At 40.2% G+C, this 17,076-nt stretch overlaps 1 protein-coding gene across 1 annotated transcript in view; it reads right to left on the bottom strand.

Moving 5' to 3' along the window:
• Positions 1 to 2,016: 2,016 nt before the first annotated feature.
• PDILT (protein disulfide isomerase like, testis expressed) overlaps positions 2,017 to 17,076 on the bottom strand; it is a 36,773-nt gene continuing 21,713 nt past the window's right edge. The window contains 2 exon segments of the mRNA XM_034065371.1: positions 2,017 to 2,232; positions 13,705 to 13,791. Coding sequence (XP_033921262.1) covers positions 2,017 to 2,232; positions 13,705 to 13,791 — 303 coding nt within the window.

The following is a 17,076-nucleotide window of genomic DNA, read 5'->3' as shown; positions in this document are numbered from 1 at the left end:
ATGATTCTTCCATGGCTATTGTTATGTATTACTCTTGTAATTACTCTTGTAATAACTCATGTATTACTTTTACTTCTTGGAGTCAGTTCTGGCAAGGAAATACTGACTGTACAGTGCCTATATGACATACATTTGGCAAAAATAGCTGGTGCCTGGGAATGTGCTATTAAACATTTTGATTCAGAAAAAGACAGGAATTGGGATTTTTGTAAGTTATTCTGAAACATAACAGATTTATGTATCTACTGCAAAATTCAGTAGCAGGAATTCAGGCTGAAGACACTGACCTGAACACCAGTTTAAATTTCTTTGTTATTTGCTTAGCTATTCTTTCTCATTTACCCTTTGCCATAATGTAACAGCTCCCTGGGGCCAAGTGCTGTTTTAGCTCTTATCCCCCATCCCAAAGTCAAAAGGGCTGCTCAGAGGAGGACCAAAATGTGATGGTAAAATTCTCTTGGTCTCCCAAACCTGGAAAGCTCTCTGCCCCCTTGTTGCCATAGTAACACCTCCCATCCACATTCCTTCATCACTGCTCACTATTACCTTGCTGTACGACTGTCTTGAAGCAATCGTTGTCTTTTTCTATTTCTATGGTGAAGCAAGGAGAAAAATTACATAGAAACTGAAGGAACAGCCATAATCACACAAGGGTAGGTTCATTCTGAATATAAAACCACCAAAGTGATTAGCCCTGAGGACAGGATAGTCAAGAGAACAAAGAACAAATTTTGGATTGGAAAGGGCAGCTCTGGTTCTCATCAGTAATTCCCTGCTAACTTTTATATTGATGGTTGCACAGATCATTCCCTGGCATAGATGCTTTCATTTATGCCTCTGAAATTTGGGATTGTTTAGGAAGGTTATTGCTTGGGATTTCTCTCAGATCATCGTGGGCCACCTGGCCAAGCTAAAGGGTGTCTGATGAAGGGTTTGCCTCAAAAAGCAGACTGGCTTGAGACTGTAGAAAATATTGTGAAGGGGGTTAAGATGAAATGCCTGCACTAGCAGTTCCCAGAGGCTCTATTCCTCAAAGTGATGTCCAGGAAATACATTGAAATAGGCTTGGCCCAAGCTTCAGTTATGTAGCTGGTGATCTTTGTAGAGGCTGTAGTTCTTTCTACTAGAAAATGCTTGATGGCAACCAGCCTGGCAAACTCTCCTTGTAGATAATGTTTCTATCACCCAAATGAACGTATGTGTGCTAGTTCCTTGAGTGCAGTGAGTTTTGCAGGTTCGTCATTAGGTCTGAACCTCTGCTTTTGGTCTAGCTGGCTAAAGTTGAAAAGTTTTTTGTGTTCTCTGAACCTACATGTCTGTGCAACACAAACAAGGAAGTATGGGCCATGTCTTATTTTGATGCAAAGGTAATCACATGTAATTACACAATTCTGTACAGTTACCTATCTTTAATTAGAAACATTGATAATTATCTGTTCAAAAGTGGATAATTACAGTACTTCTAACTAAAACTCACTTGTTGGTGTCTCCTAGAATGTGAATGAGGGCTGTTCTCCCCCTCCTGAAGTGTACATTTTACCTGTGTCACAGCGTGAGATAAGGTGAGTGACATCATGGAATGTCTTAATCTCACATCTGTACTTGGTCTTTTTCCTGGCAACATGGTAACTGATGTACTTGAAGCAATAACCCAGCATAGCCTGGTGTAACAGATCCACAATGCGTACTGCACAGTCTTACTGGAAACTTCATAATCAGGCGAATTCCAGGAAACTGGTTTTATATCATATTGATAGTTTTCTCTTTAGATTTAACTGGAATGTTCTCCACTGCCTGGCACTTTTCTGAGATTCAATAAAACTGCTTCTCCAAAGGAGAGGCTTTGTAAATCAAACCCAAACGATTTCATAGTGGAATCTAAAGGCTTGTATTGGAAATGGGCTGGGGAGACTTGCACTGATAGTTGATCTTCTGCATGTGAGGTGTCTCAAGGATGATGTGGCTGTGTATTTAGGACTGGATGCAGGAGTAGTCAGTAGTAAAGCTTCACCCCTCTTATAAAATCAGTTCTTTCTTCTTCTGTTCTTTATGCTTATATGCTTCTCTTTTCATGAAGTCTTGGCCTGTCCTACTTAGTATTTTTAGGTTTTCTTCTTCTGGGAGCCTCTCATTTAGGCAGTGGCTTGCTCTCCCACTAGTCCCATGGTATGTCTTCATTTCACAGATCATCTTCACCTTCCACTCTGCCCTTCCCTTTGTATTTTTGTGACACTAGAAGAACAGGGGAGGGAAAGATTGGTACAACATGATGTAGATGAGAGATTGTGTTATTTTCTGCTTGAGTATGGTGTAGTATATGTAGAAAACTAGTATCTGCTGGAGGAATAACATGCACAGAACACAAGTCTTTCAAGTTGTCCTCTAAAAGATTTCTGCTGAGATCCCATAAGATTGAAAGGATAGCAGAAAATTTAATCAAATTCATTTCTTCTCTCTATAAGCAATTGGATTGATAGCATTAAGCTTTGAGAAATGCTGGATTCTCATCAACAAGATGCTAACTGTGTCTTGCTCCAAAGCCCTATCCTACTCCTAATGTTATATGGAGCTTGCTAAATATAGGTAATTTTTCTGATATTCAGACATGAAGAGAAGGTAATTAGTGGTGTTTGTGTACAGAAGAAGCTGATCTGTGCAGGGAAAACACAAACTCTGCTTTCTTTATTTCCATGACAGAGTGAGTTTAAAACTGTAACGTTTCCTTTTTCCCTCTTGCCTCCTCAGAGAGAGGGGAAAGAAGAAAACCAGGTTCTTTGGTCAAAAATGCACTCAGAGAAACTGGGAGAGTTCATCCAACACAGCAACTTGAGCAACTTTAATTAAGGATGTTTAGTAGCTGGTCATGATCATGAGCGAATGAAAATCAGAATTGGGATGATGTCAGTCCAGTTAACTTTAATTTGATTCTCAACATGCATCAGTCAGCATAGCTCCATTAGTTGAAGAGCATGTGTCTGATCCTCTTGCTGTTGTCATCAGAGCTCTTCTACACAAGAACATTAAAATCAACAAATCAATAAGGTGGAAATGAACCATCAGCAGGAACCCTGCTTCTCCTGAAAGCTTAAAAAAATCCAGAGAAGTTTCTTACACACAGAGAAAATCACAACTCTTGCACAACCAACCTCAGCTTTTTGCATCTGCCTATTTATCCAGGTTTACCTGGTGAGCTAACCTTGCCCCAGCACCTCTTGATGCTCAGTGGTGCTAGCAGAGTATTTGGACACTAGTAAAACAAGAAGAGGTTGGCATGGAGTGGCATATACTGATCTGGGGCTGTAAGTATCTTGCTTTTCTGTAGCATGCATTGTATTTTTCTAGTAAGCATTAGCTTGAGATTATTATGCAGTAGTGCAGCCATATTTGTATAACAGAGGTAGCTCTGAAATGAGAAAATAAATGTATAGACAGCTCACAAGTCAGTGGATAAAGGTAAATAAAGCTACCAAGTACATACAAAAATGTCTTGCAGTGTGAGGGGAATCCATGTTACGTCTATTGACTTGTGGTAGGAAATAGCCCTCTGTTGACTTTCATCAGATGTAGGCATTGCAGGTAAGTGCTGAGGGTTTGTGTTGTGGTCAGAGACAGAAATGTAAAGCAGCCATGAGAAGCCAGGCAGTTCGAAGTGATCATCACTATGCTATGGGCTATGCCATGCTTCACTCTCCTCCAACCTCAGTTTTCACTTCTCACTTTGAGCCAATGAGGAGCTGTGGAGGAATTCTTCATGAAAAGGGGATTGAGAACCACTGAGAAAATACCTGTTTCTAAACCAAACTCTCTTTAATGTCTTGAATTTCCCTAGTAATGTGTGCTGCATACAAAAAGTTGCTCATAAATAACAAAGCTCATATTGCCAGCCTGTAGAGTGCTGATGCATACCCTGATAGTGCAAAGCATTACTCATTTGAGCTTGATAGAAATGTACTGCCTCTGCTGAGATGGTCACTGAAATGGTACTTCATTGAAAATACAGATATCAGAAGGAATAGATAGCATTTTGAATGCATGGCATTTCCTTTATACTTCCAGTCACTATTCATCATAGTTTGTATTTTACTATGTTACGTCACTTTTCATTTGACTTGTATTTTTAGGGGATTTTGAAATTACTACTTAAAAACCTGTCTCCATTCCTTTGAGATACAAAATGCAGATCTCACAAAATCATTTTTTCCATGCTTTAAAATTCTCTTGGGATTGGTTTAGGAGGAGCATTCCCCATTATTGTACAGCTGTGGTGCAGCAACTGTGGTGGCCAAAAAGTATGCATAAGAGAAGCTGTTGTAGTGCAAGCTAAGGAAAACATAAATGATGAACGCAGAGCAGGCTTCAGAGTATTTACATGATCTTGTAAAGGTTTTATTTTTAATCAGTTAGAGTGAGTGTTTATTCAAATAGTTGTTGAGTTATGCTGATGGTGGAATGGCTGTGTCAGCCTCCATGACAAATGTGTAAATGCATTTGAGTGTGATGTTAAAACAACAGTGGTGGCGATGGGAAGTCCCCAACCTTATATTGAATACAGATGGTGTTTCAGTGTTGTCAATCAAACAGGTAAATAATTGGGAACAAATTCTTACGTTTTTGTCTTTAGCTTTGAAAAGTGCAGAGAGATCAAAATCAACTGCTACTTTGCTGCCTGGACTTGATTTTTCTGCACGTACAAAGAATTCATTTTTTACAGCAGAGATTTTTGGTCACCTGTAACGTGCTCTACACTGGCCTCAATACATCACTGTCTGATGTCATCACTGATCCCCCTTCTGTAAGCACTAGTGCGTAGTCCTTCAGAGACAACAGTTTTTGCCCAGGAGGAGAGGATAAAGTCTTGGGTCTTCTGTATGAAGAGAACCAAAGAAACTAGAGCCAGGATGATGAAGAAGTATTGGAGGAAATGATGATAATGAAGATCTGGTAAAGAAGAACTGGGCAGATCCTGGAAGTCATCAAGAATAGGAGTGCCTTGGAGGAGTAAGCCAGTGGGATATTAAAAAGAGCAAACCCCAAGACCATGCACAACAGCTGGTCTAGTAGGATCAGGAGGAAGCTATTTTGGGTTATTACCTTAGCTGTGAATTTGTTTTGTCAATTCTGTGGCTCGGTATAGATGATAGAACTCTATCTTTCTGTAAACATCAGCAGCCCACTCGTTATATTTCCAGGAGACATTATTTAAATTGCAGTCTGGTCTCATGATAGACACAGCAGTGTTGCTTTTGCAGCTTCTCAGAGCACATTAACATGGTAGCTCTGTTGTAGTGATGTGTTCCAATGTGAGGAGTTCAGCTGGCATGTCACATATAGCATGCTTTGGTGTGTTCTGTTTCTGTCAGTTGTTTCAAATTTGTAGAATTGGGAAAAATATTTTGATACTCTTGAAAGAGACTTAATGACCTTGCTGTGATTTTATGCATTGACATACAATGGTAACTTTGGCATAGGAGGACTTTGGGCAGAGGTCAAGATATTTTTGTTTTAACTTTCTAGGTTGAGTTTTTTTCTTGGTTTCAGAAACTTTATATCTCTTTTTTACTGATGTTTTGTTTTGCAAAAAAAAATGTCTGATCTGACAGGCCAATTCCAAAAGGCCAAAATTACTCCTGTTCTGGGTAGCTTGATGTCAGCATTCCTTAGCTGGAAGTCCCTGGTTGACTGGATTTATTAAATGCATTGGCATTCAGTTTAAATCTCCAGCTAGTCCTGGAGCTTGGTGAGAGTGTTACATACAGGTATGAAGGATCAAGTAGATCTTCATTCAGCTGTTCTCTTTGACATGGATGGGTCAATGAGCCTTAGGGTCCCTATAGGTGTTGCCTGTGAAGTCTCTGTCAGATACGATGTTCTTTGGACCTTTTGGTTCTCTGTATTTTGTCCCCCGGGTCACTAAGTCCTCCAAGGAGCCAACGCGGAGAGTATGATCTTTCGATTTACCAGCAGGTGGCATTAACGGAGCAGATAGAGATGTGCTCTGGGCATTGCTAATGAAGAAATCAGTGGTACCGGCTTCCTGGGAAGGTTGGCTTATTCCTGGTACCTTGTTACTCTCCAGCTCATTCCCTTAGACTGCGCTTGGGCAGCTTTCCTGACACTTGGAAATCTTGTGCAGAATGATGGCCTTAAGTTTCTGTTGTTTAACACTCAGTGATTTTCCCTAAGTCAAATAGTCTAATTTCTCATCTCTGACTGTACCATTGAAATGCATTGTTGTACAAGGCTTAGATAAATTATTAGGAACAAACTCGTGGCGGAATGAACATATATTTGGAAACTTATTTTACGTGCTCCCAATATAAATGAAAATTTGTTCACTTCAAAACTGCAGTGGCTCTCAGTGGGAAGATTTCAGATTGCAAAATTATATTAATTTCAAAATGAATGCATTCATTTATCCAAATGTATCTTCTTTACCTGTGTCAGAAATTCACCTTCACCAATGACTGTTCAATAGAAAGCCTCTTTCTTGTCCTGTATGAAGTCTTCCGGTTGCTGACAGAGCACATCCTTCACATTTCCACATCCGTGAGCTGAGCAAATCACCCAAAGAATTTTTGTGCCAACCAGCATCTTAGTGCCAGGGTCTTAAGGGGGAAAATACACAGATGAATTTACAGCAAAGGTTGTCAAGCACACACTAAAAAGTGTCCAGTTTCTTCTTTCACTGAATCTTAATAAAGGATTATGTGGGAAATCATCAATGTCTAGAACAAAACCAGTTCAAACTAGAGGCATGTATTTAACTCCAGTGGGAAGATTGTTACATCCCACTCATGGTTCTTACAAAGGCTGTAATTGCCACCCATAAACCAAGTATTCCTGGAGGCACCTGATGCTGTGCAGCCAGTGTAAAACAGTGATACAGACTTTTGCAATATGGTCTGAATCCTCCAAGAAGCACATGTGATTTATGGGCAAATGCCTTTGTCCACTGAAGTTACTAGACTTTGGCAAATAGCTATTTATGAAAAGGATCAGGATGTGGTGGTAGAGTATTTTCCTATAGCAGTGCTTTGAAGGAAAAGTGAGACCCAGCATCAGAGACCCAGCAGTGTCAAACTAAGTGAAAGGAAATAATAGTTAACCAATATTTATTAACCCTTCCATCCATTACCAGTCTTAAGGAACCGTATTTCTGACAACCATAGATAACATAACCTGGGATGTAGAGACTGGGGAGAATGTTTTCCCAGCGTATTGCTTTAGCTCAGGAGAAGTGTCTGAGTCTGTTAGCGGTTGTGTGCATGCTAAGAAATAACCAGCAACTGCTCAAAAATAGCAAGGCCAGAGAAAATAAATTAAGGCAGAATTCCCAAATTATTTCAGTCCATTAAATGGATGCTTTGAAAAGCTGAGACTTCAGCAGTGATGTTTACACATGTATGGTCCTTAGCCTCTGCTGACTAATTATGATTCTACCTATGTTGTTCTTGGCAAGCAGACAGCATTTGTTCAAGGGGGCTTCTGCCAGCTATGCTGTTGAAAGTGCTGTTCAATAAGATTCCGATTAAATGCTTTATTAATATTTATTATTCACTAGTTGCAGTTGTTGGTAACATGTGTTTGCCCAGGAGAGCTTAAATGAAATGCAGGAAGGTGTTAACTGCTGGGGAGGGGGAAAAAACAATTCTGTGATTGTTTGTGTTCGCTGCCTGGTGTGTAGGTGCTGATAATAGACACAGAATGTGGATGGTGAGGGTGCCTGTTCAGTGAATCCCACCCATGACCTGGTGTAGTGTAACTGGCAGGCTCTGGTGGAAGGGCAGCCATTGCATGTTTGTTTAGTAGCGAGAGGCATGGGCAGTTGGCTGTCATGGCTTTAGCTCTGTCAATGTTTTACATGAAGCAACTACTTCGAGGCGATTCTCAGAAACTAGAAAATGAGGACACATTGGGCACTTTGTGTTTCTCTTGGTCCAGTACTGCACCATGACAAACTGCTGCCTCCTTTGACATTAATGAAAGAGCTCAATTTGGCTTGGCCTTTCAGTCATGGTAGTTCCCACATGTAGTGAATCAAATGTGAAACACAAGCAGTGCAATTTATCTGGAAGCCCTCTGAACTTGACACAAACTTGAGTTGAATAATTGACAGCTTCTGTGGGACTCCTGATGCACAGAGGCAGTAGTGTGATCACAAGCCCAGGTGGATTTGAGCCATTTCCCAAATCAAAGTTTCAGATGAGCACAGCCTCCTTCCCCCATCGCAGCCAATTATACCAAGCACAGTTTTCAGACATCTGAGCTGAGTAATTTCCATCAGCCACACTCCACTTTACACAATAGCATATTTTTATTAAAGTGTGAATTGTTACTTTTTGTTAATATTTCTGCATAAAATCATTGTGGCCTTGCAGCAAACTCTCCTCTCCTTGCTCTCAGGAGTGAGTGTGAGAGAAAGGCAAGACAGTTAAAGGCTTCCTAACGTGGAGTTTGTCAGTCCAAGTCTTTGAATTAGATGCCTAAAATTTAGACACCTCATTCTAGCCATCCCATCAGTCTTCAAACATAACACACAGTCTTCAAGCATATATATATATGTAAGGCATATATATGTCTCTACCAGAGCCAAACTTCTGACCTTCAAGCCAGACCTTCAATTTATACCAATTATACCACTTCCACACATCAGGGTTTTTTGAACGGTCAGCACATTTGTTGTGCATTTGTATTAATCTCTTTTAATGTACTGTGGTTCTGTTTCTGTTATGCTGATGCCAGCTGAGAGTAATTCCTGGGGAGTTAAGCTAGGATGAATCTGTTGTAAAGAGGAAAATAATTATTACATTTCTCTTTAGGACTGATTTTTCCTTTGCATTTGAGCATTTATGATTGATTGTCAATTCTGAACATTTTTCATCCTTGAAATTTAAGAAAAGAATGAGATGAATTGCCAGCTGCAAGATGCTCAGAGGTGTATTTTAAGGAAGAATAGGCTGACATTTAGTGAAAAAGGAGTCAGCATTTCTTGGGAATGGTTCAGGTTTGCCTTCTTTTTTTGTATTAAACCTTGCTGCGCTTCACATTTGTTTGTGAGCTCTTTTATAAATAAAATTCTTAGCTGTAAGTGGTGCTTCCTGTGCTCTGTGTTGATAACCAGACCATCTTGACATTGCACATGAAACCAGCTCCACGCTCGGTACACACTGATCTCTCTTTACTTAGTCCTGTTGATCTTAATTGATAGGGCTTTTTTATGTGGATAAGGAGATTTTTCATATGATTGATGTATTCAAAATATTGGTATTCATTTACAGGAACAAATTTGACTACTAAACATTGTCTTTGTTTTTTTTTTTTAATGGATTTAAATATTTTTTAGAATGTTTGGGCACATTTGTAATGGTGTACTCTTTAAAATTAAACAGATTTGCTTCATGTTTAGACTGAAATAAAAGCAGTATTTGACTTAGCAAAGCTTGAAGAAATGGTTTAATTTCAGATATTTAGGGTTCGATTCTGCTTATGATAGTTGAGGAGCCACTATAGCGTTATGAGTTTTGTTTGTTGACAGAAGCTGGCTTGATAGAGGAAGTGAGTTGGCACTGGATTATCTGAATCTGCTTAAAACCCCTTTACATTTTGTTACAGGAAAATACTCTGGAACTTCAGATCATAGGGAAAATGAGACAACATGCAAGGTCACTTGCCTGGCACAGGGGGCATGTCCTGCCTTGGTCAAGTGTTGGACGATCCTCACCCAGTCACAAAGGAGGCAGCCTTTCAACCACAGCAGGAGTTACCTTTCAGGCAGGCTTTTACCAGATGCTTTTTAAAGTAGATTTACAACTCTTGTCATGCACCAGGGCACAGCATGTGTGTCTGCACTTGGCCTCTTGTCTTAACACAGCATCTGAGAGTGGCTGGAATAGAAATGAGAACATCATTTGCTGAGATGGCACATGTTTTCATTAAAATGTAATCTTACACCTTATAATAGGATAGATAGCAGCTTCAGGATTGAGCCTTGTGTACAGTGGGTAGGCACAGTGAAAATTAATTTTTTTTTCATTATCTTGAATGGTAAACCCATCTGCCAGATACAGAGTGGTGCTGAACAGTGCTTGCTCTGATTTTCTGTGAGGAAACTAATTAAAAGATTATAGCTTCTGTGTTTAATAGTTGTTCAAAATATATTGGCGGCAATGCTTGCCATTTGAATTTCATCATGTTGCAGGCAGCAAAGGGAGACCATGCTGACATTTCCCTCTCTTTGGGATTTACTTCATCTCATTCGCTTTCTAATCTGATCTCCCAAGATATCAAATGAGAGCTTCTGTTTGTTAATGAATGCCCAATGTTAAATGAAAGTGAAATGAAACATGATATCCAGCAGTGTGTAAGGCCCTTCTGGCAATGTCCCAGAGAACTGATGTTTGTGTCCAAAGGAGAACTGACTTTCTCGGTTGTGTGCAAAAGTAACAGCTTTGGCACACTTCAGTGGTTGAGTTGACAAGACATTTTTTCTATCAGATACTTGTAAATAAAGTCCTCTTAACAAGGATACTGAGAAATACTTCGTGTTTCCTGGATCCCACACTGTCCAGCTGATTTGCAGGGTACTGCAGTTCTGTCAAAAACATGCTCTGCCCAAAACCCATGAGAATTCAACTTTACTCAGCATCTTCAAAGAATATTCTTTCTTTTAAGTAATAGTAGCTCAGCTGGGTGCACAATTAGAAGTCAAGGAGCTCTTGGATCTACCATTCTGACTTTTGGCCTACAGTTTCCCTAGGTAGGTGTAAGGTCCTTTTGACCTTATAGATGATGCTACTGGGAGCTGCAGCTGGCACAGACCTGTATGAGTGGAGCCTGTTTGATCAGTTGTCTTCACTAATTTCAGATAGTTTAAGTAAACTGCTCATAAACTAGATCCAAGACCTTCGAAACCCAGGTGGACCTTATTATTAGTGATCTACCACTGAACACTTCCACAGAAAACCTCTTCCATTAACTGGATTTAGTTGAAGTCCCGATGAATGTTAACCCCAACAGAGATTAAACTGTGCCTGCAAAGTATTGCCATAAACTGTTGTACTTTGTGTTGTCTTGTTAAGTCCTCATCAGTGAAGGCCAGCTCATAAGGTATGTGTGTTGCATGTTGAGTGCTATTTATTTGGATAAACTGAAGTAGAGAAGTTAATATTTCATCTTAAATCTCTAAGAGCAGGTGCACATTGCAGCCTTCATAGCATACAAGATACCTCATAGGTACTGCAGTTCTAGCAAATAATTGTAAGAGATCCAGTACTTTAAAATTTTCCACTTCTTGTTGACTTGTTTGACAGGTGAGAGTTGGGAGATTGCCACTGTTCTTTCAGTGCTGTATTCTTCACTGCTGAGATTAATCCTCCTTCCATTCAATTGGCTGTTCCTTAATTTTGTAAGGTTTCACCTTTTTTTGTCTGCTTACATAGGAAAGTAACTTATTAGCATTAACAAGTTGGGAACAAAGACTTGAAAACCTGCTTTTGAAATGAAATGCTAATGAATGAATTTCCTTCTCTAATTGTGCAGGAAAGGGTTTCAGATTTTCAGAATTATTTCTGCTTTATCTGGCCCTTGCAGGAAGAAAGAAATTAGAGTTGTCCAGCAGTTCCACCAGCTGCACTTGCATAACTTTATATGTGGGATAGTTAAGGGACCTAACATAACTGAACTATGAATCATACCTGTGACTTTATTCATTAGATATGATCTTTTTCTTACTGGAATTAAATTATATCTTTATTTTTTTGGATTTTTTTACTGCTTGATAATAAAAAAAATCACAAACTGCCTTTTGGTGCCCCTTTGGGCATAGCCCTTAGCTTCAATTATTACTTTGGAAGATTACTTTAGAAATATGCTTTGTAATGCGAGTGCCATCCTTCTGTGAGCTTTTAATCTCCTCTGAAAACAACAGGGCTTTCTTAGGGTACATTGGAAAGCAACTGGTTGCAAACCTGTAGCAAATTTTGTTCAGAAATAGTAGTTTTATATCTTGATCTGTTTGCCATGGCACATGCACCTTTCAAACTGAGAGCAGTTTTATCAATAATAAAGGCATCATTTGAGCGAAATTGACAGTAGATTAAGAACCGATGACAACTGATCCCAGTAAAACTAGGAGTTAAATTGGATTCAGAAGAGAGGTCACACAGAACGAGCCATTGATTCTGAAGTTTTTACTTCTATTTTTTGATTCAGCTCTGTGTTCACTTGAGGTGATTCATTCTTCCAGTGAGTGCCTTCCCGGAAGGATTCTCCACAATCCTCGGAATTTTGCTCTTTGTGCTACTAAACTTCTTTCTCTGTTATTACAGTTTCTTTTTGGCTGTGTCTTCTTTGATTCCTCTCAAAGGATCCTTTTATAAAAGGAAATGCAAGAACTAAGCTGCTTATTGCAAAAAGAATTGCTCTAGTAATTGCTTACTTCCCTCCCACCCTCCCCCCTAAAAAGGAAAATGGATTATATGAAATGCAGATTTTCATCTATCCAACCTAGAAACTCGGAAGACTTGTTAATGAGGTCAGAAGTAGTGCAGCTATTGCTAAAATGTGTTAATGCGTTAAACTGGCCTTTTAACTTACTCTTTCGTATGAAATAAAGCATGAAGAAGAGATGACAGAATGTATACAGCTCAGATATTGTATCTAAAAGGCTGTGTAGGACTCAAAACACATCACTGAAGAACATGCAACAGGGGCAGACACCAAACGTAGGCTGAGTATTGGAAAACGGAATTGTGCAGTGACTGGGCAGAGCTCAATATCTCATCCTTCACTGCAGACTTAAGTGTCCCAGTATTAGTGTTGTCATCTCTCCATTTGTAACCACCTATTTGAGCAGTAAATTCAGGAGCAAATCAAAGCCTCTGGTGGAAATAAGTCTGCAAACTCAAAACTGTTTACCTGCTGGTTGAAAAGAGCATTTGCTATCCTGTGGATCTGCTTCACTTCCAGGCAGAATGAGCCCATGATTCTTATACTGGCTGGACAGTGTCTCCATCTTATGTGTCAGTTTTTTTCTGTTGCTTGGAGCTATCTGTGTGGAGGTTAATTATACTGTTCACATACATATGTCTTTTTGCAGTGAAGTATCTGGGATTGGGGAACATCCTAGGCTGATCTGGAACAGCTGATGCTTATCTGTTCTGAATTACAGGGGAGGAGAAGGGGTTGAGGATTTGGACAATAATCATAACCAGATTGCCAAGAGAGGGGACAGTGTCTGCTCTCTGTTGTGCCCTTGCTTATGAAGAAGAGAAGCCACGCTGAATATAGGAGGATGAGGCAGGCAATGGATGTTTAAAACACTCCAACCACTCAAAAATCCTGATGAAGTTTTGCTGACACCTGTTAAAGTGCAGATTCCTTTCTGCCATGCAGTACTTAGTATCAGAGTGTTAACGTAGTGATTCAGTGATGACATGAGAGTGGGAGAAGCAGTTTTTGTGTGATGAAAACAAGGATGTGAGTGGGTGTGTGCCTGCCAGGCAGTGATATACGACTGCAGTTAGCGTGGTCATGCCAATCTAGTCAGCTCAGAACCAGCTAAGAACTGGTAAGAACCACCATTGACAGGAGCAGTGGCTGTAGCCACACATGTGGCTGTGCTATAGGCAGTTCAGCCATGCCTGTACAAGGTGTGAACATGCCTTGGATTACACAGCAGATCAGTGTCTGGATCAAATGCCTTACCTTCTCTCCTTCTGCTTTTGTCTTGCTTTGTTCTCCTAAGAATTCAGAAAATGCCTCCAAGGTGTGCTCCCCAGCATAGGCCACCCCCTGAAAGAGTTTTAAGGTTAAGTATTAACTCTGTGCACAAAATGCTGGAAATAATGCCATAATCAAATGCAGGATTTCAGTTCTTTAGACTGACCGGACTCTAGACTTTTGTGCTTAGTTTAGAAAGTGAGGGAGGAAGCACAGCGAGTTCCAATGTCGTCTGAAACTCAAGTGTGAAGAAGAAGTAGATGTATGTCCCTCAGAAGGAAAAAAATTGTATCAAAACCATAACTATTCTTGTATAATACCAGTACCAGACACCAGTGTCTTTTTGTGTTTAACAGTAAGCACTTGCAAGATATTTTGAAGAACAGTCTTTCAAGTGTCCAGCCATGTTGTTCAGTGCTAGCTAAATATTTTAATGGAAATAGAGTTTCTGAAAAAGCTTGGAAATACACAGTCCAGAAGTACCAGCTGTTGCACAGCTTGAAAGAGCAAGATGATGATGAGCAGTGATATTAATTTTCTTACACTTCATGTTAAGTTGGGGTTCTACTGAGGATTTTCTTCTGGGGAATTTTAATGGAAGAAGCACTTTCAGTTTAGAGCTTTAAATTGTCTGGGTAGGTCTAAGCACCATACTGTATTTTAAAGATCCACCACTCCACCCCCTAAATACCTTTGCGCTCTGGAAGTATGAAAAGATCTTGCACAAGCCTTCTAACAAAAAATTGCAGAAGCTCGTGTGCATGACACTTTGGATTGTCTGCTGTTACCTGAGCATATCTAGAAATAGACAGATACCTATTCTCACTTGGGTTAAGCTCACTTACTCCCACTGAGATGAATAGTGCTGTGCTACTTTACACTTGATGAGAGTTCAAAGGACTGTTAACAAAACACTTCCGTTCTCTGTTGAATTCACTAGAAGTATGCACAGGTTTGATGTTTCCATTCAGTTAGGTGTTCTCCTGTAATAAGAATTGTGTCAGTTGGAACATCAGTTTCTCAGAGCCCAGTGTCCTGTAAAGCCAGAGAAACAGCTGATCCCTGCACTGGTTACTGAGGGTGTGTGTCAACACTTCTCAATAAGAGTGATTGTGTGTAAGAGTATGTACATGTTATTTTTTTCACTTAATCCATAGAAACAAATAGAATAATCTTCTGGGTCAGAGCAATCCCAGGCACAGCTACAGGTTGGACAAAAAGGAAATTCAGTGCAGCCCTGCAGAGAAGGACTTGGGGGTGTTGGTTGAGGAGAAAATGAACACGAACCGGCTTCAGTGTGTGCTCACAGTCCAGAAAGCCAACCATATCCTGGGCTACATCAAAAGGAGTGACCAGCAGGTCAAAGGAGGTGATCCTGCCCCTCTACTCTGCTCTTGTGAGACCTCACTTGGAGTATTCTGTGCAGCTCTGGTGTCCTCAGCATAAAAAGGACATGGAACTGTTGGAACAAGTCCAGAGGAGGCCACAAGGATGATCAGGGGACTGGAGCACCTCCCATATGAAGACAGGCTGAGAAAGTTGGGGCTGTTCAGCTTGGAGAAGAGAAGGCTGCGTGGAGACCTCATAGCAGCCTTCCAGTATCTGAAGGGGGCCTATAGGGATGCTGGTGAGGGACTATTCATTAGGGACTGTAGTGATAGGACAAAGGGTAATGGGTTCAAACTTAAACAGGGGAAGTTTAGATTGGATATAAGGAATAAATTCTTCACTGTTAGGGTGGTGAGGTACTGGAATGGGTTGCCCAGGGAGGTAGTGAATGCTCCATCCCTGGCAGTGTTCAAGGCCAGGTTGGATGAAGCCTTGGGTGATATGGTTTAGTGTGAGGTGTCCCTGCCCATGGCAGGGGAGTTGGAACTGGATGATCTTAAGGTCCTTTCCAACCCTAACTATTCTATGATTCTATGTTTTTCTCTTACATTTGGAGTGGATGATGCAGTGGATGAGTTGTTCATCAGCTTCACAGATGGAGCTCAGATGATGCCTGGTCACTCCCTCCTCCATGTAATTCAGCAGATTCCTTCTCTTGTTCCTTCAGCTCTGGCTGTAACTGTTCATCAGCATAGAAACACTCAGTGCTTTGGAAACCTGGACATATGCTTAAACACCCAACTATAGATCTAGATGTCTTAGTTCATGCAACTTCACTGAACTCCAGTTAACCTGGACTGGCTCCTGATTTAAAAATGTTATGCATCTAGTTTTGCATCCACTTAAAATGAGAGGGTGACTTGTCATTAACTTCAGAAAAAGTTGAGCCTATTCTTAAACAGACTTCAGAGTGACAGTCCACAGACAGTTCTAGCTTGGAGACCTAGCAGACACTTCTGTTCAAAGGATGATATCAAATACAATCTCATCAGGTGAGAGGGTTTGGAAGACACTGCATAATGTGTTCTGCACATGGCTTTGCCTCTAAGGAGGTGTAAGGGTGTCTCTGGTGGCCAGAGAACTTAATCCAGTCTATAAAACAGCTTTGGGTCATGTTAGCTGCATTTCCCTTTACCAGGAGCAGGTTCAGACTTCTTTATGTGCATTTTGATGGGCTTTCTAGAGTCATCTTAACCCAGGACAATGCTGTGATACTACATTTGTATCCTGTGCTCTGACTTTGGTTACCTTCCAGAAAAGGACAAGTATATGTGGAAGAATTCCCAGTATAACTGCTGGTTGAGATATGATGGCTGCACTGACTGTGTTAACAGCTTGAGTGCGTCTCAGATCATTCATGATTTCCTGTAGTGAGTAAAGATGGATGTGGCCAGCTGTTTGTATAGTGCCAAAAGAAGGAAGGCTAGAGTCAGACATCTCTGCACTGGTAGTGATGCCCAATTTAAAATCCCGAAGTTGAGGTAACTAGTATAAAAACTGTGGTCCACAAGGAAGAATGTGAGATTTCAAATACTCTTTGATTTTGTGGTATTGTACATATACAACAACTCCTTAATAGTTAATGAAAATTGTTACTGATATTTCTTGACAAACTGACATTTATTATGAGCATTTAGTGGGTATCCTGCTTTCCTGCATAAAGACTGAACATGGTGTGAGTGTGCAGGACTGCAGTTCAACTTATTAGGAGCTGTGCATGCACATCTGAGAGGAAAATCTCTCCCTCAAAGATTAAATGAGGACATGGGCAAATGTCTTAGAATTTAATTTAAGTTTAAGACTAAAAAGAAAAACTAAAAGCTTAGTAATGTCTTAATTATAACAGTGTCTTAGCATTGAATTTTTTTTTTGCTTCAGAGATATTTTCTTTTTAATTAGGTTATGTAGATGGAGGAATGTAACTTTAATATTTTTCTTTGCCTCTTTCTGCAGCATTTTCTGATTATT

The sequence above is a fragment of the Melopsittacus undulatus genome, chromosome 8 (genome assembly GCF_012275295.1).
Source record: "Melopsittacus undulatus isolate bMelUnd1 chromosome 8, bMelUnd1.mat.Z, whole genome shotgun sequence".
NCBI classification, from domain to species: domain Eukaryota; kingdom Metazoa; phylum Chordata; class Aves; order Psittaciformes; family Psittaculidae; genus Melopsittacus; species Melopsittacus undulatus.
Note: the sequence above shows the minus strand (reverse complement) of the source record. Positions and strands in the feature narration are given on the sequence as shown.